The sequence below is a fragment of the Telopea speciosissima genome, chromosome 9 (genome assembly GCF_018873765.1).
Source record: "Telopea speciosissima isolate NSW1024214 ecotype Mountain lineage chromosome 9, Tspe_v1, whole genome shotgun sequence".
NCBI classification, from domain to species: domain Eukaryota; kingdom Viridiplantae; phylum Streptophyta; class Magnoliopsida; order Proteales; family Proteaceae; genus Telopea; species Telopea speciosissima.
Window position 1 is genome coordinate 21,140,134 of NC_057924.1, and position 23,613 is coordinate 21,163,746.

Sequence of the window (23,613 nt, forward strand, 5' to 3'; positions counted from 1 at the left end):
GTAAGGATATGGTGCTGGCTCTCATAGACCGTCGTTAAATAACGGTTGTAAAACTATAATCAATTATGTGCGGAACTATAAACAATCATCAGTATTCACATGTATCAGAGATATCAGAATTGCTACAGTAGAAACTAAAATGCTATGCCACAAATTACTCTATAATATCAAGCTATATCAGCTATGTTGTATCATCAACTTTGTTACAAATACTATATCTATTGTATCAATACATCGAAGATCATTCTGAAATTTACATCCCATAATGTATTTATCAAAAAGATAAAAGTGTATCATATACATCAAAATCCATCTATATCATTAGCTCTGTCTCTGGCTCTGGCTCTCTACTTGGAAAGGGGCTAAACCTTTTCCTCTCGCTCTCCTAACACAGTCAGCGCACGGACACTCGATATGTGTGTGCTTTGTAAAATCAATTATATCTGTGGGGTGAGCTATACTAGCCCAATGAGAAAGAATACATTTCATATCATGCTAATGAATGTAAACAATCTTGCTATGCTATGCAAATCATAATATGACATACTACTATGATAACTATAAATCTATATGCTATGTCTGATCATACTATAGTTGTGAAGCATGACTATGTACAATGAAAACATTGTATGTGTCTTATTCTCTGTCTTTACTTTGCTTTGTCTGTTATTCTCTGTCTTTGTTTTACCTTGTCTGTGGTTTACTTTATCTGTGCTCTAGGTGATCTGGCACTTAGCATGTATGGAGAGGATACACAGAACTCTGCTATGGGGATCAAGAAGATCAAACTATGGGGATCAAAGAGGATCTGAACTCTGTGTATCTATTCAAGAATGCAGGTCGCCTGAGGTTTCCTATGCTAGATGGGGTTGGAACCAATCTTTGCCCACGAAGGTAGAATTTTTTACGTGGTAGCTCCTCAATGGAAAAATACCCACAGATGAATCTTTGATGTCTGTTGGTATTCCTCTGGCATCCAAGTGCAACTGTTGTGGTAGCCCCAAGAGGGATACAACAGCTCATTGCTTGATTGCAGGAGGCGTTGTGACCAAGGTTTGGAACTATTTTTCACGTGTCTTTGATATTGATGTGATTCCCTCACAGGACACCAGAAGTCATATTTTTCTTTGGCATGAGTCGGCGAGTTGTAAAAGCCTCAGTGCCTATGTTACAGGGTTGTTACTTTCCCTGGTTGTTTGGGAGCTTTGGAAGGAAAGGAACAACAGAAGGCATGGGGAAAGCATGCGATCTGCAGGTTCTATTATTGAGAACATTAAAGTCTGGGTGAAAGACATCCCGTATCCCAAAAAGATTAGGCACTCGGCTTTCCCTAGGGAAGTGTTAATTCTTCAGTGTTTTGGATTATCGCCTCCTCCTACTCAGCTGAAGCGTCCTCTACTTGTTTATTGGTGTCCGTCTTTCGCCTCGGTGAATCTTAATGTGGATGGTGCTTGTAGAGGTAATCTGGGTGTAGGAGGGGATGGAGGGGTCATTAAAGACAAGGAGGGTGTTGTTTTGGTGGCCTTCTCAAGCTACTATGGTGAATGCACAAATTCGGTTGCAGAGTTAAAAGCTTTGAGAGATGGCTTGAAGCCATGCCATGATTTAGGCCTCACAGATTTTGTGATAAATTTTGACTCTGCTACTACTGTAAGAATGATTAACCTCAAGAGGTGTAACTTATGGAGGGAATAGTACTGGTTCCAGGAGTCCATGACGTTAATTTGTTCTACACGGCCTTTTGTATCCTTTGCCTATTGGGAAAGTAACAGGGCGGCTGATTGGCTTGCCAATCTAGCTTGTGATATAGGTTCCTCCATCATTTTCCACTATGGCAACCAGCCACTGGGGGATCTGCAGTGTATTCTTTGGGGAGACAGTGTTGGTTTGCCTGTCCTCAGAAAATAGGGTTTTGTTTTTCCTTGTCATTTTTGTATAGGTTTGGGCCCAGATTTTAGTGGAGAGTTTTGCTCCTTTGGGTTGGGGTAAGGCGGTACATCCCCCCTTGTATTCTTTTGCAAAGTTTGGACATTAATAAAGTTCTAGGGGTTGGACTAAGTCCCAGGTAATATTCGGGGAAAAGAAAGTCAACACCACTACTGAACTCAAGACATACACATATAGGAATCACTGAAGATTCGACTATCTGCTATGGAAATCAATGAAGATTCGACTATGTGAATCATTTAAGATTTGGTTGTCTGTCTATCTTTACCAATACCTAGACCCTTTGGTGAAAGTATGGGCAGTCACAAGTTCTTTATTATGCTTTTTGTGTTGAGCTTTTAATTCTCCTTTATTTTATCACTGCATCCAGTCCTAACTATCTATCTCAACTCCAGGACAAGTATGACAGTAGTGGAATCTCCAGAAAGGTTGAGGACCTCAGTACTCTTCTCACTCCTGTTGTTGAATTAGACACTGACTAAACCTTCAGCATCAACTCTGTTCTATCTTTTACTATTCTTTACTGCATTATATTGTTCTTTAATGTAATTTACTGTATTATATAGTCTTAACTTTGCTTCTGTCTTATAATGCCTCACTTTACTAATAAACAATCGTAAAACACCATCTTTTTTTCTACTCTTAAAACATATAAATCACGAAGGCAATGATATTACGTACTATAATGGGAAAACATGCAAGATATGATAGAATTCCCCTCACCTGTCTTTGTTACTATGTAATAAATTCTCTTTCTGGTTCTCAACCGTATTTCTAACAATCCTCTGTTGTTCTTCATATCCAAATAAACCCCTACACGACGTTTCATAAGCGTTAGACTTCTATTTTATACTCTGGGGATAGTGAAAATGATCACCCACCACTCAATCTTAATTGTTCTTATTTCTAGAGCCTTACTTAGGCATCTAGGCAATACTGGACAACTCAAAAGTTGAACCCCCTAAAACTATAAATTTCTAAACCCAAAGGGTTTCTCTACATATTTCCACATAACTTTGTGGAAATCTATCCACTTTCTATGAAATTCATTCGTACAGCATAACAGTTGTACTATGCAACTTTCAACTGATCAGAACATCCAAAAACTAATAATAAACCGAAAAAGCATTTAGGGTTTAACTTTTTTGGGCCTGAAACCCTAACTTTATCTCAAATCTTCGATCTCCTCAACGCAAGCAACAATTCCACATTGTTTGCAACTCGATTCAACAGTGAAATGACATTGAAATCACTTCTCCATAGATTTCCCACTATTTTCTCTTTTTTCTCTGGCTTTTCTGATGTTTGGAATGGCTCAAATAAGCCCTAAAATGTTGTTTATAACATTGGTTCAAGTCCTGCCCGTCGACCATCATGACCTGTCAGTCGACCGGTGAGCCACCACCTCTCTTATTTGCACTATCTAGTCTGTCTCCAGTTGACCTGCAGATCAACCCACACGATCGAGTCAATTGAAGGTCTTCCGGTTTGAACCAACAGGCCTTTGCTCGGAATGCTCTGTGTAGGTTTTTTCACAGTTTCTGGCCAATATTTTGGCCAACGCTTCTTCTTCCGATATCCGTTTAACATGCATTTTATATGGTAAAATAGATAATTTTTTTATGAACGGTAAAGTAGATAATTTAATTACCTACGTTCCTCGTGTCTTGGGAAAACCCAAACTCCAACTCTAAAGTCCTTTAAAAGTCACATGAAGTCAACTTTTAACTGAAAGTGCTAAATTTTCTATTCTTTTATCTTTGCTATGGGACACGTAGGGTCCACACTCAAGGTAGGGTCATTCTAACTTTACTAAATACTCCTCTGCTTTTCAAATTTTCCTCTGTTGGGCTAACTCGCATCGGATTCGATCAAAACGAACCCGCTTACGCCTGATAAACAATGAAACTCAATATTATATTCTTTTCTTGGGACATGGTATTACAGGTCCATTGTCACATAATATATTTGCCACTTTGGTGATTACTAGGATTTGCCACTCTATCTTGCTTCTAAAGTGGGAAGAGGTAGAATCTAAAAGAGATTTCATATCTCTTCTAATTATGACTGATGATCTAATCTAGGGGTGTCAATACCCAACCCGAACCGATGAAACCGGCCCGAACCAGCCTGAACGAGCCCGGACCACATCGGACCGAACTCTTAATGGTTCGGGTTCGGTTTGTGGATCCAGAGAGGCAAACGGTTTGGTTTGATTTGGGCTAGCCCGACGGTGCACCGTTAGGCCCGAACCCAAACCGAACCGACCTAACCCGATAAATAAGTAAATCAATAAATGCCTAATGCCCCATTGCCCCCTAAATATGTTGTGATAGTTTCTCACTTTATCTCATATCCTTTGTTAGTGATTACCCAACCAATTGTATCCATAGGCCATAGGACAAAGGATACAAAGATGCATTGTATTTGAAATATTTTATGTACTTAAAAGAGAAAGAGAAGAAAAATTAGCACTAATCAGACCTTACTAGTTATATAAAACCAGTACCAAACCGAATCCAAACCGATATCAACCCGTTATCATAAACCGAAACCGACATGAAACCAAACCGCACCGAAACCAAAACCGCATCGAAGCCGAACATTTCTTAATGGTTTGGTTTCGGTTTCTATAAAAGTCACACCGAAACCGAAAAGCCCGAACCGGCCCACTGACACCCCTAATCTAATCAATCTAATTACTGCATCCATAATTAAAGAGATAATTAACCTATTATTATTTTTCCAATAATTGTGACCATAATTAAACTCTTTAATTTGCATATGGAACCCTCTACTAAACTACATCTCATAATGAACTATAGGGCATGTAAATAAACACTACCAAACCCTGATTCATTATACATGTCTTTATTAGAGATTCTGTGATCACAATCAGGTGCTAAAAACGTGATCAAACATCATTAAAGTAATACAATAATATATTCGATAATAAGAAAAAAATTTGGTAAAAAATTCAAAAAAAGGTCAGTGGATCTAGATGTGAATCCGATTGATCACAGACATTCTCTCGACTTGATATTCCCCAATCAAGGGTATTGGATTTCATGTTGAGCATTTCTTTCATTCACGATGTGTAATCATGAATCCAACATGCTGAGATATAGTTCCAGAGACAAACCTTTTGGTGTAGCAAAACCAGTGACGTAATACCGTAACGATAAGGATCTCTCTGGTTTAAAGGTCAATTGCTGCCGGGTACGAATCTCTTCCTTATACAATAGGCAACAACACTTGAGAGATACCAGATTCTATTCTATACACATACTCAATGTGTAATTACATTTATGTCCTGAAAATCATCATTTCTAGTAATATACAATGTAACGACCTTGTAAATAGGATGACCGGTCCTATCTCTAGTTGAGAACGATTTTGAGTGAAAACCAAGGAACAAACTTATAAGTCCAATCAATAATTCATGTAAAAATTAAAATATATTGTTTATTCAAATCAAATTCAGATTTGATGGACACGTATTCCAACAATCTCCCACTTGTACATCAAAGCTTCCCAATTTCATAAAGAGTTAGGATTTTGTTTTTCATGAAAACAAAGAGATAGGGGAGATATGGTGCAGAAACCTCAACAACTGATGAAACACGTTAAATCAAACCCTTTAACCTATTCAATATTTTGCTGGCTAATCATACACTAGATTGAGCCCACAAGGCATACAAAAGGGACTAAAGGAAACGAGGTCCTCCCTACATGCAAACACACACTTACAAATATAGGGCTTTTGGAAGAATTTTTATTATAACTAACTTAACTGGACTGAGTTTCCCTCCACCACGGTGACCAATTCATTGAAGGGCAAGAGAGGGCAGGAAAGGGCAGGAATGGGTATCGGGAGGATATACTAAAACCCTAGGAGAGGTTTGTGAACCCTACGATGATGGGTGAACCGTTCTCTATGGTTGGAGGAAAACTTTGTCCTAACTTAGAAAGAGGAATTTAGGAAGAAATTTTATTACTAAAAGTTTGTCATTCACCCTGTCCTTTATTTTTTTCCATCTCTGAGGAAAGGGAAGAGAGGGAAATGATTGTGACGAAGAACAGACCACACTGGGAAATGGATATTGAGTTGGGCTCAACAATCTGAGCCCATGGTTCTTACTCTAATGCACTGTTTCATTTTTTTTTGTTTTTTGATGACACGGATGCACTGTTTCATACCAGTCCTTATAAGGATTTGTTTCAAAAAGGCAAGAAAAGGAATAATAATAATAATAATAACGATGACATTAATGGTGAGTTAATGTGTCTGTCTTTCCAAACATACCCTTACCATCACAACACCCAAAAGTATAATCATCTCATTCTCATGCACCCAAGAGAAAAACCCTCTCTACTGTTAGCATAGCTTCTGCTGAAACATTTCAACTAATTGACCTGCTAAACTCCCAAAAATCAAAACCCCGAAATATAATAAAAAGAAAATATTTTACTTTATTTTACACCAAAACATGAAGTGTACCCAATCATAGAACTTCATGTCCCTGTCTATCCCAATGAAATAAATACTATAATTAAAAATTTGGAAAAAGAACGCTGCTTGGTTACATGGGAGTCTATGCAGACACATGACACATGAACTCATGAAATTACCATCCCACCCACGGTGAAATTAAAAATCTATTGATGCCCCTGCACACGCTCTTATTGACCCCTGCATTGTTGCAAGGGCTACGCCATCAGAAACAATCTCTTGCCCCTACACATTTTAAATTTTGGAAAAATCTCTTTGAACATGAGGCATAGAAAACACCCACACACATTTGATTTTTTTATAATTTTTTTCAATCCTAAAAAAAAAAAAAATAAATAGAATAAAACACCCATGATTGTTCAGAGAACCCTTTCCCATAAGTTTTTTTATTACTTAAACCCATTTACCTAAAGAAAGGTATTTGTAAAGTTTAAAATAAATAATGTCTTCACAAGATTACCATGTGGAATAAAATGTAAACCCACCTTGGCTCTCAAGCATGGCCCATGGGGTTTGTTGAAGTGGCTTATTGGGCTCACTTGTGTTGGGTGTGGTCCCATTGTCAGTCATACACGTGTTTGGTGCATGTCAGATCTTGTGCCCGTGGTCATGATCTCCCATGTGACATTTTAAACTAATGTGACTTCTTAAATTTATTCTCTATTTCCTCACATCGTTGGAACACTAGAATGGTATCATAGCATGACAGAAGCTTAACATGTACCTCTTCCAAAACCATTAATAATTTGCTGTTTCTATATACAAACTGTAAGATGGTAAAGCTAGCCCCACAAATGGGTTTATAACTTTATTTATTCTGCACACTGCACAGCAAACCATATGATTACACATCAACCAAAAATAAATAAATGAGAAACAATTTCCTTTTTGTTTTTAAATCACTCATTTCCAATTAGAAAAAAGGCAGGACCAAAGAAAATAACAATTCTACTCCATCTCTGTTCTTCAGTGGGATACTGTCTGTTCTTGTTTGGTGTTTGTTTCTTCAGTTTCAGAACCAGACAAGTTTGATACCTTAGCATTTGCCTTCTCTTTAACAGGTTTTTCAGCATTTGGGTAAGACAATCTCCTTGGTTTAATGGCACCCTTTCCATTAGGCAAAGTAGGATTGACTGAAACTGAGATTTTTGTTGCTGGTAGGCTTAAACTTTTACCAACCTTGCTGCCTTTCTGCTTACTCTGGACCTTTTTTATGTCTTTAGTGTAAAGGGTATGTCGGTTAAATAAATTTCATATGTTAACACCCTTAAAAAATGGGGAACGGTTGATATTAGGGTAAATTACATATGCCTCCCCTGTACTTTGCCCTAATTACACGTTTCTCCCCTTGGTTTTTCCACCTTACATTTTGATCCCTTATGGTTGACGGTGTTAGTTTGCTGTAAGTTAATGATTTGAAAAGACAATATTACCCTTGTTCTAAAACAACATAAGTTGAATTACAATGACACCCTTTTCATCATCTTCAACCTTAAAACACTCATTTCTTTCCTCCTCCACCGCCGCCACCACCACCACCACCACCACCACCACCACGCTTGCCTCCTTCTCCACCGCCACCACTGCCGCCGCCTCCTCCTCCTCGGACTCTTATTCCCTAAAACTTTAAATTCACGCCTTGCAAAGACGCAATGAGATGGGTTCATCATCATAGCTTCCATTACCGCGTGAAAAGCACAATAGAAGGTGTTGATTTCAATCTTCCAGTGCTCTGCTTGAACACGTTGGAGCATCTCTTGTTCTATCACGTAGGAATCACGAATAACAAATTAAAACGCATTTTCAATTCTACCTTTCTCATCATCTTCAACCTAAAACACTCATATCTTTCCTACTCCATTGCCAGCACCACCACCACCGCCACCACCCTTGCCATTGCCTCCATCACCGCCACCACTGCAGCCGCGCCGCCTCCACCACAAACAAATAAGAAGAGATTAGAGGAGAAAGAAGGGATACCGATTGGTAAAAGATCACGAAGGTTCTTGCCGAGTAGGACTAACACATTAGAAACCGAACCAGTACTGCAACCTCCGTCCTGCGCACATAAGAAAAAAACACGTGAACCTCCGGTTCTACCCACGTTTTATATTTATGTCTTTCATCTAAATCATCTTCTCCATAATTGCCAGAGAAAAATAAGAAAGAAGAAGAAACAGAGAGAGGCGGAAGGAGCCCTTTGGTTTCTCCCGACGGAGGGCAATCAATTTCGGGAAGGAGAGACTAGAGAGAAAGAGAGAGATTGAAGGAGAAGACGGAATTCAATGCGATTGCGAGTAGATTACGTATTTAAATTTTCTTTTTGTTTTATTTGTTTATCAGCTTTTGAATTTTTATCTGTCAATAGATGAGATAAGATGAAAGATCCGATTATTTTCTTTACGCTTCTTATTTCGGCGGTTGCTTTTATGTCTTTCCTTCTTGAATTCTAACGAGGCATTTTTATTTGTTTGATTCCCTTCTCATCCAAAATAGCACCAAAGATTCACTTCCACCAACATAATTGGTAGTTTTTTTATCACTCTTTTCAATGGAATTTTTGTTTCCTTTCTCTTGGTAATTCATAAATCCAGGCTTTTTCAAGGTGTACTGTAAATCACACACAAAGAGAGCATACCTTGTAGAGAGAACCGTATGGAATGAAGAGAAGTGGTGAAATTGAGGCTGAAGGTGGGAATGGGTTTCGATAAGCGATGAAGAAGAAGTAACTCCATTCTCTCTCTCTCTCTCTCTCTCCCCTGCGTTAACAAGCCACAAATACAAGAATGGGGGGCTGCCCTGAAACTTAAAACTAGAAGCTGAATCCTATAATACAAGAATGGAGAAGGGCTTCTAATAATTGTAAAGAAAGAAAAAGAAAAGGAAAAAAAAAAAAAAAAAGGAAAAATAAAAAAAAAAAAAAAAAAAAAAAAAAAAAAAAAATTTACCCTTGATATTATGGTAGTTAGTGGGTGTGTCTTAAAATATAGACAAATGTTAGGGGTGACATTGATAATTTCCCTAATTTGAAAGGCCAACCCAATTACAGTCTTAAGAAAAGATGATTTGTTAGATGATTTTAGGGTTTTTCGATTGAAAACTATTTGAGGAAAATGAAGACAATTTATTCATTTTTTTTAAAATTTTGATGGATTTTTATTAAAAGGACATTTTAATCATTAAGATTCTCTGAAACTAAGTCTAACGTTCTATTCTAACGGATTGGACCAAAATGCAACAATGTTTTGAAAGTAGACGAAATTTTAAATTAGAAAAATTTTGGAGGGCATTTGGACAAATGGGCATTTGTCAAAAACCCTAAAAAAATTAATCGATTGATTCCCTTTTGCCCTAAACCCCTAACCCCCAAAATCCCTAATCCACCTATCGACCTTGCCCTTCTGGTTCACGGTACAAACCCAAGCATTGAAGGCAGATTACTTGGAGTTGGATTTTGGAACCCTAGCCTTATCCCCTTCTTCTCCGGCTCCATTCCCGGATGATTTCAGTGGCGGCCGGTGACTGACCCTCCAGATTGTTGAACTCCATCGGCGATTGCAGCGGCGGGAAGGCGACTCACTGCTCCTCTTCTCTGGCGAGCACCTGCCGCAGTGCCCCCGCTTTCTTCTCCGTCTCCATCAAGTCAATCAGGGCTTCTCTCCTGTAAGTTTTTTCTCAGGTGTGCATCTCTCTCTCACAGATATACCAAGTGTGCTTTTCTGGGGAGGGGGCATTTTGTCGACTCCAAATCCAAGAAAGAACATACCAAATTATCATGAACGTTCTGAAAAAAATTTGAAATTTCTGTGTGATCGTAATTTTCAACACCTGGAACAATATATGTAATTTGTTGGGGGCTAAATGGAGGATGTAACGCCATTCTGCCACAGCCACAGAGAAAAAAAGAAGTAAGAAGAGAGGGAAAGAAAACATAGAGTCACCATTTGAAAACTTAAATTTTGGAATTAGGTGGTGGAATAAAAACTAATTTTAAAAACTATAATTTTGTAATTAGAGAAAAGTCAGAGATGTTTAAGTAGCAGGGGGATTCAGGCCTCGGATAGGGCCCAAGTTATGGTCGAATGTTAGTCCATACTCCATAGGGTACCTTTTGAATCCCAAAATAGTGGCAGGATCTGATTAACAGATTTGCCTGAACTCACAAAGCTCTGTTGCTGAAACTAGGAGACAGAACAGGAGAACAAGGGAACCACAAGTCTTAAATCATAGAAAACATTGTTTAGCTATCAATAACAGGAACAAGACCAGTGATACCAAACCAGCTCAAAACCAGAGATTAAACATTCAGTAACAACACTCGATGGATAAGGGTAACAGTACCTATTTTGCGCAGAAAATCAGAGTATAAACAGCAAGAAAAATCCTAGGTTTACCACCCTTCGATTCAAATCAGATTCCCTCTATCTGTAATGGTTTCTCACCCCAGATTCTCTCAGCTATGTTGTACAGCAAACTTCTTCTTCAATTTATTTATTTTTATTTTTTGTGTTTGATGAGATATTATTATGATATTTGGATATGTTAAATGATAATCTTATGAGATGTACTAGGGTTTCTTTTTTATAAAGTCATTGTCTATATGCTATTATTTTGTTTATTAAGTGGTGAGTGTCTGTTATATAGTAACTATATGCCCGTGTTTTTGCTTATAGAGCGGCGGTATTAAACACCTACCATATCATTGCCGTACGCGTTTCGTTATGCCGGATTTTTAAAAAGTATTATTGCCGTCTGATCCGTTTAATTCCCGTATGTATCCGTATCCGTTTGATTGCCGTTCCCGAACTAACTAACTAAGCTCAACACTAATTGGTTAAAAAGCGTATAAAACGCCATCCCATTTTTTTTACGTTTAAAAATGCGTTTTGCCAAACTGAGCTCAGACGAACGGCAAAAAACGGATTTGTTTGGCTCAATCATTTTAAAAGTGTTCCCGATTTTTTGAAAGGACAAAAACGGACCTTTGAATTTCAAACATAGCTCTAGAGTATATTTCCCGTTTTTTCCTATTGGCTTCCAAACATAGCCTTAGAGTCTGAGAAGAGAACCTGTGAACGAGTTGGAGGCTTGGAGCGAGCAGAGTTGCAAGAGTTTGTTTGAGTCTTCGAAGCCACAGGCCGCTTCACTCTTCCCTTTCGACAATGTTCAGCCAGGCCTTAGGCCTTGCAGCAGCAACACCTACAAGGTAAAATCTCTCAATCTCCATCTGCTAGCCTGTGGAAACAGGTTTAATCACGTCCAAGTTCCAACTTCCATCTCCTGCTGCTTGTGAATAAGAGCGGCCGGCATTTAGCACTTCACTCTTCCTTGTCCAGCTCTTGTTTGAGCTCTGGAGTAGAGGGTTTCTACCAGACACCCTGAACTCCGAAGTCTGTACATGTGTTGGTTTTTGAAATGAAGACAGTGCCAAGGAGCTGCCGAGTGGGCACTAAATGGATTGTTGCGTATTGGGCATTTTGACTTTTGCCCTAAAGTCTAATCCCCTGAACATTGGCATAGCATTAGTGCATTACTGTGGTTCAGTTATCCTTTGTGGTGTGTGAGACTGAACATTGGCACAGCATGATTGTGGTTCCCCAAGAAGAGTATGCATATCCCCAACGCTTGCAAGAATGGAGGATCGAATGGATTTAATCTTGTTAAACAAAGAGTTGTTATGGGCTTCCCAAATGGCTGGGCATATTGATGAGAAATCAACACTTGAATCATTCTATTCGTTTCAAGTTCTGACAAGCAAGGTAGAAGCAAACCCAAATAGCTCAAACAAACTCACAATGTAAGAAAGATATTACCCATTGTTTCCTATCAGACTAGAAACAGGACAAGTATCATCCTTCTCATTGACAGAATTTAGGGATGATCTCATCAGAGTTGCTCCTATCATGCATTATCTATCAATCAAATACCATCCAAACAAATAAGTTGTTTAGATTGTTAGGATCATTGAAGATGATCCAAATTTTGGATGTAAATCCAAATGGTGTCCTAATATTTGGAAATGCTGTTTAAACTACAGTAGAATAACAAAGAGGGTAAGGAGTAGTTGTTTGCTTCAATCCAAAAAACCAAACTTTTATTTTTGATTTGGTTGAACTTCTATTGATCTTAGAAAGTTTTGTTTTGTCTAGTTTTCAAAGTGAACCTATGATAAAATTTAAACTACAAACAAGGTGGTGCTTTCAGGCATTGGATTAGATGGTGATTATGAAACTTAAAACTAAAATGCATTCAGTTGGTCATTTTTCTGATTTGGATATTACAGTAATCCACATTATCTGAATAATTAGTGTTATCCATGTCGTATTTGTTTGCTACATTCAGTTATTAATTCAATGATTTACAATTCTCCATCAACCATATTGGTTTAATTTGATTAATAAGGATAAGGTTAAACATTATGACCACCCACATCATGCCCTCACCCAAAAATTAGAATGGTATACTCTCAAATAATTCTCCAATTGATGTGTATATTTCCGTTGTTTAGTCCCGTTCGTGAAATATCTAAACATCTAAAATACGTACCGTCCGTTTTCCTTTTTTTTTTCTTTCCCATTCTTAAAATGTTTGGCCCTTTTTTACCGTTCCGTTTTGTTTTTAAGCTGTTTGAAACACGCAGTCCCAAACAAAGTTTTTTTGCCGTTCCTGTTTTAACTAACTATGGTCTCAACTAGATTCTACCATTGGTTTTCTATCATGTCTGGTATTTCTTGTTGATTGGATTGTCACATGGGAACCTACTTAGCTCTGATGCCTACTAATATTTGTCGTAGCTCTACCATTTGTTTGTATTTCTGAATCTAAAAAGTGGAAACTTTGAGCTTTTCATTACATTTCCAACCTTCTTGGTTTATGATGTTGTTTCCATTTCATCTTTCCCCCACCCATACATTCAGAAACCATTAAAACTCGACTGAAACTAACTCTCACCTCTCCTACTCAAGTTCTCAACAACACACAGCTAGTCGATGGCGAATAGGCCTTGTCTCTCTCACGGCAATGTTTAATTTAAAGTCTTGAGTTCCTCTTTGTATGAAGCACGCGGCATGCCAATGCTTGGCAGTTAGAAGGCCGATAATCTGAATCTTTGACATTGAAGCGTTGTTGACGCTTTATCTTCTCAAAAGATAGATTAGGAGAACTGAAGTAGAAGGAAAATGCCGCAGATATTGGATTTGGAAGCAGAAGGAGATTCTCTCGATGACTTCAGTTCTCTCCAAATCGAAGAACAAGATCAAGAACAGGAACCAGATGACGACGATGAGGAAGATGAAGATGAAGAAGAGCAAGAGCCTGTAACTTTAGGTTTCGTTGAGAAGCCTAAAGGTCCTCATTCCCTTCTCCGTCAACTATTTCCAAGCAAGGCTGGAGGAGTGCCCGTATGTTTTTAACCCTTGATTTCCTCTTTTTGCTGTTACTTATAAATGCTTTTTGATAATGGATGGATAGGTTCTCTTTGTGTTGATTAATATCCTCTTTTCCACGTCTGCAGGCTTGGTTAGACCCCCTTGATTTGCCATCAGAGAAATCTCGTGTCTGCGGCATCTGCGGAGACCCTTTACAGTTTGTCCTTCAGGTGTTGTTTTGCATCTGACATTTATTTTCGCTCCTTGCAAAAATCTGCTTTTTTCTTCCACTTCATCATTTAATCATTTCAAAAGTGATACTTTCTTCCACTGCTTTATGATATTTGAAGGAACTGTCACTTTATGAATGCTAGTTATTGTTATCTCTGGTTAGTTTCTTGTGTATGTTCATAGCTGAGTGATTTGCAACTCCTAGGGATTTGATTCGTCCATGTTTCTCTATGAATTTAAAAAAATTATAATATAAAGAATCAATAAAATTTGAATGGTTGTGCTGCTAGGTATATGCTCCAATTGCCGAGAAGGAATCGACATTCCATCGGACTATATTTGTGTTCATGTGCCCATCAATGGCATGCCTTCTCCAAGACCAGCACGAGCAATGGAAACGTGCACCAGATAAGCCAGCACGAAGGTGTTGTTTGAAAAACCGTTTTCTTTTGGAGCTTATTTGTTTATTCTTCCTTTAAATTGCAAGGTGTTCCTAACACTGAAAATGGTTTCTAAAGTGTGAAGGTTTTCCGTTGCCAGTTGTATCACTCAAATCCTTTTTACTCAAGTGATCCTCCAAGACATGATGGGACTGACAAACCATCTACAGTTGGAGGTACTCTTTCTATTTTATTTTTTGAGAAGGCTCTAATGCTTTTTGTTTAAGCCTTTGCGTAACTTCTAATTGTACTTCACTACTTCGTAATACTCAGTATGAACTGAAAATTGAATTAGGATCATCATTTTCATTCTCAGGGTTCTCCATAGACCATAAGGGCAATCATTTTGTTTATAATTTAAAAATGGGTACTAGATAGATTCTGGTTGCTGGCTACTGTTTGAGTTTGTACAAGCTGTTAGTATGCCTGAAGCAGACAGTAAATGAATCTACATATATGGAAGCACAGAGCCACAGACTTATAGTTACAAGCTATTCTCTCATAGGTGGTACTAAGGTAAGCGTAGTAGGCATAGGTGGGTTGTTTGGGAATAGTGATGGGAGGGTGCATTTACTTTTTCCTTAGCTTTCTGATAAATGGTATAATTTTCTTGCAAAAAACTTCTTCTCCTCCCGCTCCCAAATTAAAACCCTTGTGTGTGTGTGTGTGTGTGTGTGTGTGATAATTATATATATATATATGTATAGTTATATAGTTATTTATCACCCAATGCACAGAGTGGCAAGAAACCCCAATATGAAGAGAATTACAAATGAAGAGCAAGCAAAAACTATAAGAAATATTCAGAAGGACCTCCAGAACTGGTATAATCTATAATTTGATCCTTTTCTTGTATCTTTCCTTAATATAACAAATTTCAAATGATTAGGTGTCTAGCAGTAGAATGACAGAAAAAAAGGTTTAAAGGTCCTTTTAGTAGCTTTATACTTTGGTTGTTTGGCATAGAGATGCAATGATTATTTTCTTTGCAGCATCCAGCACACCACTGCATGAACCATATGGCAAATTTCTAATCCTGAATTCCTGATTGCATGTAGATCTGCAATTTTTCGTTGCAGCTCAAAATCTCAAACTTCTGATGGTGAACTTACTTTGGTAAAATCGAATCACATTGTAAAATTCAAAGGTGATTGTTTGAATTGAATCATAAAACTAATTCTATATACTATTTTTTATTATAAAAAAATACAAAAGTATTTTAAAAATTCACAATAGTGAATGATCATTATCCATCTAATTCCATATCTATTTATTACCGACCAAGCGTATAATAAACATTTTCTGTGTGTGCCAATAACATAATAAGATGCATGTATTTAAGTATGCACCGTTGAGCATCCATAGGTCATCACAAACTCACATACCACAACTATACAGGGTCATCTAGAACCAGCAATCACGCCCATTTGCAGCCAAAACTCCATAGAGGTTTTGTTTTCTGGTAGTGAAAGTACCTTGAGCATGAGAAATCAGTAGGATAGGTTAAGGAGGAGTCTTGATTATGACACCTGTAATAGTTTTATACAAGCTGGCAAGGAGACTAGTAAATAGCTTATAGGCTCTGTTCTGCATTCCACCCTCCTTGCACCTTTTTATTTGGTACTCATTCTTCATTTTTAGGTACATTTTAACATTTTTTTTTATGATTATTGGTAGAAAAATTAAAAAAGGGAAAAAAAAAGTAAGTTCAAAGGAAATACTGAAGGGGGTTTATCTTGGATGGGTTGTCGCCTTTTTTCTTCCTTGCCTGTGGATCATGGATTCAGTTTAAATTTTTCTAGTGATTACTTAGCTTTAATATGTCTAAGGGTGCAATAATTGAATAGCCTGGAGCAGGTTTAGGTTGGATGTACTGTGACATGTCATGTGTCTGACTCATGCCATATTAGATGCAGAAGTTTATGAAAGATTACATAATATATATGCGTATCTAAAACTAGTTTGCATCCTTCAAAATTTTGCCAGTAATCTCATTGCTTCAGTGATGTCTTGTTTTAGCTGCACTCTGTTGTTGGTGTGGTACATGGAAGGGAGACAAGGTCTGTAGCAGTTGCAAGAGTGCACGTTATTGCTCAGAGAAACATCAGGTAATTAGCAGTGATAATTTTCAAATGCTGGCTTGTAACTTAGATCAACACCATGAAAATTTGATGTTCTTCCTTTGTTGCAGATGATGCATTGGCGCTCAGGACATAAAGCTGACTGTCAACGAATATGCATCTCTTCTCAATCCTCTAACTCTAGCACTTATGGCAGCAGAACTAAATTGGAAGAGATAGAAAAAGGTTGCTAATATACGAGTAAACCTGGTTAATTGGTGAAATGCCCTCAAATATTTTAGTGCACCCCATTCTATGCATGTGACACATGCTTATAAACCTCAAACCTTCGTTAGGATGGGCCAAGGTATGATGGTTGTATCACACTAATAATTCAATCTACACTTTATCTTAGTACTTGGATTTATAGAGAGAGAAGAGTTGTGATTGGTGAGGTATAAGGTTCGACCTTTTGTGGTTACAACTATATGATAGTTAATAGTTTTAAGTGGCCCATCAAGTTGGTATCTAAAATTTAAACACGCGATTCATCAGCACAAGTACGATGCATAGATCATGAATCCTTGAATATGTTGTGCTTTATTCCCAGTACTTCCAATATTTGTACATAGGTTCACCAGTTGTGAATTTTTTTCAATACAGTTGCCAACAAAGCTCTTGGGCCTGAATACGAAATCATAAGCGAGGATGAAGACTCATTTAATGTGGAGGCATCTGAAGGCAATGACTACTCGAATTCAGTGGTTTCCAATGGCCGGCTGGATGAATCAATGAAGTCACTGTTAGATACTTTTGAGGTATGCTTGGGTTTACATTGCACAGCTGATCTTTGCTTGTGGTTCCATCTAGTTGGATCCTTCATGGTTGTTTCTTTTGATGTGGGTGCTAGGGAAATGATGACCAGAAATGCTGGGCTTCTTTCCAAGAGCGCATCGCTAAAGCTCCCGAGCAAGTAATGAGGTGAGTACTTCTGAACTGTAGAAAAATGAGTATGTTCATCTCTGGTCTTCTCCAAATTGCTGTGCAGTTCTGTTTTTATCCTCATCACCATCAAGGGTTTAGTTTTCAGGAATTTGATCATTCTTGTAGTGCAAGTAATGGATCTTTACTTTCATGAGATGTTGATAGATCTTCTTTCATTTGATAAGTTTCGAGGGTTTATCGCATGGTGTATGGCAAACACATAGTTATCAAGCGGGAAGGCGACCACGGGGTTTTAGATGGTCAAAAATCAAGGCGACACCGCCATGGTGGTAAGGCGCCCAAGGAGCCTGGATGCCATGGCATCGTCTTAATAACTATGGGTAAACATACTCGGGTGAACCAACTCAGTTTTGGTGGTATATATAATGGGAAAATTACGGATACCACCCCTGTAGTTTTGCCTAAATTCGAGAAAAACCAGAAACTTCGCGCACATGACTCGTACACCCCTTCGGTTTTTTTCTGTACCCCTTTAGCCTGACACGGTTAGAAGTGCAATTCAAAAGACAATATTACCCTCTTCAAACAAAATAATTCAAATCCTCAACCCTCAATACAAAAGCTTCATTCTCTTACCGTCCCTCGTGTTCTTCTTCACAAAATACCACAGCTCCATCCTCTGCAACTCCCTCAACCTACTGACGAAGGAACACCGCAACTCCCTCATCCATCCCATCTCCTCCTCCTCCTCAGTATCTCCCCCACCTACACATGCAACACCACCCCCTTCCCTCCTCCCACCTCCGCCTTCCCTGCAATTCCCGAGCCCATCCCCATTTGAAACCCTCGCGTAGAACGAAGAAGGGAGAATAAATTAAAAAAAATTCTCGGGAACTGGTTTCTTCTTCTTAGTTCTTGCCGTTTGTGCTCAGAGGTCCTGAATCTGTTAGCTGGAATGCCGAGAAATCATAAGTATAGAATTTAGCAGACCCTTGAAGCGGTGAGTTTTGGTACATCAAATCCTCGGCAAGCATTTGAAACATTGGAGCGGCAGAATTTGGATGCACGATTTGAATAGCTGCTGAAAATGTAGAGCATAATACGCGTGGGGGGGGGTTTATATCAGAGTGGGGCGGTGCGTTGGGAGGATTAGATCAGGGGGGAGTTCTTGTTTCAATCTCCGATTCTTGAACGGCATGGATCCTGTCCTGAGCTGCGAAGGTGCTGCCGAAACAATGGCAACATCTCCAACGAATGTGAACTTGTGACCGCCTCTCCATCCAAACCAGGAACAGTAACGCCCACTGCCAAGCCCCCTGCAATTGAATGCTTAAGATTAGCAAATATGGTGGCTCAACTTCTGCCCTGGACCTTCCTTCCCTCTCCAAAGGTACCACCACCGCAACCAATGATAACAACAACGTTGGTGTCCCATGACCGTTGATTCAACCAGCGGTGACAAGTGCAAGGGGAAGCTTGCACAGAGAAAAAGGGTTCCAGTGGTGGCCGTCCTTGGAGAAGTCGATTAGAGTTTGGGGAGGACGAAGACACCTCTTGAGGTTCTTATGAGTAAATGACATATTTGTCATTTCCATAGTTGTCACGGCGTCACGGCGATCCAAGTCGGTGGAAGGGTGTCACATCAATATATCGACATGTCGCCTGCCATGGCGCTGCCATGGCGAGCACGTCGACCATGTTTAATTTTTTATTTTCTCTATTTTTAATGTCATTTAGTATGCTATAATATATGTCCTATAACATTAAAAATCAACATGAAAGTGTACTACACTACTACTAATATACTATGCCACTATGGTTTAATTCATGAAAGTGTAACTAATATCCATTAGTGTGTATGAAAGTATGAAAAATTGAAAATATAGATTAACCTATCAAATAATTAAAAGCAATAGTAAAAATCAAATGATAGGCTAACCTGTTTACTGAAGCTTGATAGCAATAGTTTTTCTTCAGTGTGTGTGATTTGGAGCAAAGCATCTAAGCTATTAAATGGTTTAAAAAAAAAAAATTTAAATCTAACTTTTATATGTACAAATATCGACCGATATGCCAACATATCGTGGTATGGCGTCCATGGCGACGCCATGGAAGCCATATCGAACGATATATTTACATCCACCATGGCGTAGCTCGATATGCCACCTCTCCCAGCGCCAGGACGCCATGGCGGCGACGCCATGACAACTATGGTCATTTCCTCTTGTGATAGAACCATGACGTAATCACTTAACAGTCTCCTACTAACGGACTGTTAAGTTTGTAGTTTTTAGTAAATAGGAAGGGGTGTACGAGTCGTGTGTGAAGTTTCAAGTTTTTCTTTATTTTAGGCAAACTACAGGGATGGTACGCGTAATTTTCCCATATATAATTGATTACCAGCCTTGTTCAGCAATTACACTCTGGATTTGTTTCTTTTATTAAATTGTACAACCTTAATAATAACACCTTATGTATTGATAGCATTTAAACTTAGTGGGTCTTTGATTTGCATCATCGAATTATTGCAGGTATTGTAGGGATGCAAATGCTAAACCATTGTGGCCCATGTCAAGTGGCCGCCCATCAAAGGCAGATATTCCTAAATGCAACCACTGTGATGGCCCTCGACATTTTGAATTCCAGGTTTAGAGATCCTTCTTTCACTGTCTTTATTTTTGTGATACAATCTCGCATTGGTGGTACATCTAATCTACATGAATGTCTATATTATTTTTGCATTTATCGTTGAGCTCAATTGTTCAGTTAGTTTATCTGTCTGCACAAATTTACTTGCTCCATTGGATCTCTCTCTTCCATGTTCTGGCTTGGTGATGACAATCTGCCATGTTGGTATTTGCAGATCTTGCCCCAGCTGCTGTACTACTTTGGAGTGAAGAATGATCCAGACTCTCTTGATTGGGCAACCATTGTTATTTACACCTGTACAGCCTCTTGTGAAGCTAGAATGGGGTACAAAGAGGAATTTGCGTGGGTTCAGCTATATTCTCCTGCTGGGATAGCCTGATGGGTTCTCTCTTTGTTTGAAATAGGTTCATGTTGGAAAGTTTTTGCTTCTTTATGGTAATAGTTGTAGCTTTGCTACCAAATGTGGCGGAGTTTGTGATCCGACTGTTTGTCCAACCAAGCTTTTCAAACTTAATAGCAGTCTCTTAAAAAACCGGACCAATTCAGAAAAACCAGAACACCCTCTTCTTTGGTCTGGTCCCCACTAAAGACTGCCCTTCAAAAGCCAAAAATAAAATAAAAATAAAAATTGGGTGGTTTTTTATTAGTGTCCAGTTTTTTTTGCGTACTGTTTCGTTTGATTCGGTGAATATTATTTATGTATTTATTATTTTCCTCTAGTTAATTGCGGTTCTTCTGGTTTAAAACGGTTTGAGTTAGAACTGTTCGACTTTTTGGTTTACCCTCCGGTCCGATTTTTAAAACTATGATCCAAAGCTTATGAGGTCCTAGGAATGTTATACCAACATCTAAGGTTTTTGTCCCTATACAAAACAATATGAAACAATACTATAAGTGCTCCCTTCCTTGATGAAGCATATCTAGAAGTAGGGGTGTCAATTTGGGATCGGAATCGGGAACCGTCCCAATATCGTCCCGCTAAAATCCGGTACCGGACCGTCCCATTAGTAAATGGGACGGTATTGGTATCTGATTTTGGTATCGAATGATAAATGGGACGAGACGGTTCTGGGACAGGATTCCCAATGGGACCAGTAGCGAAATACCAATTAGGTACAGGATGGTACCGAAACTACTAGTACCGTTTAAAAAGAAAAGAGTAGATAAGATCTTTTTTTTTGAAAAAAAAAAAAAGGGTATGAGAATTACGACTCATTAAGGTTTCACTAATTGCCTTTTGAATACGAAGAAGAACAACATGTCAATAACCGTAGCTTGAAGTCTATCTTCACAGAACCTGCTACAGTGCTACTCCCTCGACCAACTACATTTATCAGGTTCTTCCTTTTTGCACAACGGGATTCTTTCATTTTGTAGGACTTCTCTAGATTTAAAAAAATGAAAAGCTTATTACATGTGATCTTAGAGAGTTTTTTTTTGGTAATAGTGATCTTAGGGAGTTTGAAGTTTTAAGATTTCATAATTTAAGTTGCTTTATAAAAACTTAAAAGCAGTAGACAACTTAGATTTCATAATAGTGAAAAAATTCCACAACACTAATAAACCCGTCTCGTTAGAAACAATTAAACTTCTTCGTCTTTTTTCTACAGTGCCTAGAACCGTTTAAGAATCGGTACCGTCTCGTCCCGCTAATAATCGGGATTGGGATCTAGGTTTGGTCCCGTTAACTAAATGGGACGGTACTGGGATTGGCACTTTTGGTTTGGTACCGGTACTGTCCCGTTCCAAATACTGGGAATCGTCCCAATTGACACCCTTATCTAGAAGTGATTCACAGTCAGTCCAGATGGTAATTCAAGTGAGTTCTAATTGTTTGATTTTTTGAAGGCCTTCGAGCAATCTTCTCGTCTTGGATTCCTGTGCATTTTCTGCCCAACCAAAATTAAGTGTTGCATTGGAGATACTTAGGAGAAACTGTCATATTAATTATCGATGTTCAACCTGCTTTTCATGGAGGGTGAGCCCATTGTGATCAAGTGGTCACGGGTTTGAGTCTGGAAACAGTCTTTCCACGAAGCGGGAGTAGGCTGTGCGCATTATGACCCTCGTTAGATTCTGCAGTGGTGAGAGCCTCATGCACTGGGTACACCTTGTCCAATCTGCTTTTCATGATGAACTGGAGAAACTATCATGTAGATTATGATATTAGAGGATTCCGGAAATTTTTTATTATTCTTCCCATGAGAGAAAACGGATTAAGGAGACACCTGAATTAGATTGAGGTACTTTACCTATGTAATTTAGATCTTTTACCCAATTGTTAATATTTGAAAGGATCTAATTAGGATTAGGTGACCTAATAGAGGTAATAGGTAAATTCCTGGACTGCCAGTGAGGAACCACGAAGTTGTTCTGTTCTCAATTCTAAGATCCCAACAGCCCAAATTCTTTTAGAAATCTGACAGGAAAGAAACATATGTCAGAACGGACATAAATCACCGGTGGATAGATAATGATTAAACTTACTTTTAATCGCTAAACCATTGTTCAAGAGCTTCCACAAAAATATTTTGAATTTCGGTGGGACTTATATTTCCAAACAAAAGACTACAAAATATGCGCTGAGCATTAGAGTCAGTCGAATCCCTCTCACTGTTGTATTGACTTTAGAATTAAATGGAAACCTGCTACTGGCGGTAATGAGATATCTGCTATGACCTCCTACTGCGGTCATACTATAAGCTATCGGTTTACTTAATCTTGATTTAATTGGAGTTCCAAAATCACCCCTATACCAAAAACTTCCAAAACCCAAAACACCCTCCCAGAGTAAAATGACTTAACCTTGATTTAATTGGAGTTCCACAATCACCCCACTACCAAAGTAAAACGAGATTGAAGTTCTCACCGGCGTTCCCTTCCCCCATTTGGTCGATACTCACAGGCGTCGGCAGAGATAGAGAGATCTCAGTAGCAGGTATGAGCTCTTGTGTTGTTCGCTTTCTGTCTATATATATCACACTCAAGTTGTGCCATGTCTCTGGATCGATGATGGGATTTGGCTGGCTAACTTATTGTGAGACAAGTTTAGAAGCAGAAGTGATAGGTCTCCGATGACTTTTGAATCTCACCTTGGAAGTTGTCGGAAAGATCGAGAGCTGTGTAGATGGCCGGCTAAGTTCCATTTGTTGCCCTTTGTTCATGATTGTGACCGAGTCTCTATAGTAGGCATCTCCAATGTACCCTGGTTTTGATTTGCATCCATTGTTTAGCATTGATACCCCCAAGGTTTGAAAATATTCATCTGGCAAATTACCTGTAAATTTATTGGAAGAGAGATCCATGATTTGCAGCATTAGGAATTCATTAAAAGAGGTTGGAGAATACTGATTGATGGGACCATAGAATCTGTTGGAATGCAATACCAGAACTCGCAACTTGGGCAATTTCCCCCCTTTTATATTATACCCCCTTCATCTGTCCAAACTCCCAGATCTTCC

General features: G+C 38.6%; 1 protein-coding gene across 3 annotated transcripts; it reads left to right on the forward strand.

Moving 5' to 3' along the window:
- Positions 1–13,537: 13,537 nt before the first annotated feature.
- Positions 13,538–20,743, forward strand: LOC122640907 (programmed cell death protein 2-like). 3 transcript variants are annotated; one of them, XM_043834192.1, is made up of 11 exons: positions 13,538–13,707; positions 13,744–13,860; positions 13,974–14,057; positions 14,349–14,482; positions 14,577–14,674; positions 16,518–16,606; positions 16,690–16,804; positions 17,219–17,376; positions 17,469–17,539; positions 20,035–20,149; positions 20,367–20,743. In XM_043834192.1, the coding sequence occupies exons 1-11, from the start codon at positions 13,639–13,641 to the stop codon at positions 20,529–20,531; spliced, it is 1,215 nt and encodes a 404-aa protein (XP_043690127.1). In that variant the 5' UTR covers positions 13,538–13,638; the 3' UTR covers positions 20,532–20,743. The 3 variants fall into 3 exon arrangements, with proteins under 3 accessions (XP_043690127.1, XP_043690125.1, XP_043690126.1); XM_043834190.1 differs by having other exon boundaries at positions 13,538–13,860; XM_043834191.1 differs by having other exon boundaries at positions 13,539–13,860; positions 17,222–17,376.
- Positions 20,744–23,613: the final 2,870 nt, after the last annotated feature.

What these genes read in the sequence shown, in the direction of transcription:
- LOC122640907 (XM_043834190.1), top strand. Translation starts at nt 13,639, where the DNA reads ATGCCGCAGATATTGGATTTGGAAGCAGAAGGAGATTCTCTCGATGAC. An exon ending in CAAACCATCTACAGTTGGAG is followed by an intron (nt 14,675 to 16,517) that starts GTACTCTTTCTA and finishes GTCTTGTTTTAG; the next exon opens with CTGCACTCTGTTGTTGGTGT. An exon ending in CTCGACATTTTGAATTCCAG is followed by an intron (nt 20,150 to 20,366) that starts GTTTAGAGATCC and finishes TGGTATTTGCAG; the next exon opens with ATCTTGCCCCAGCTGCTGTA.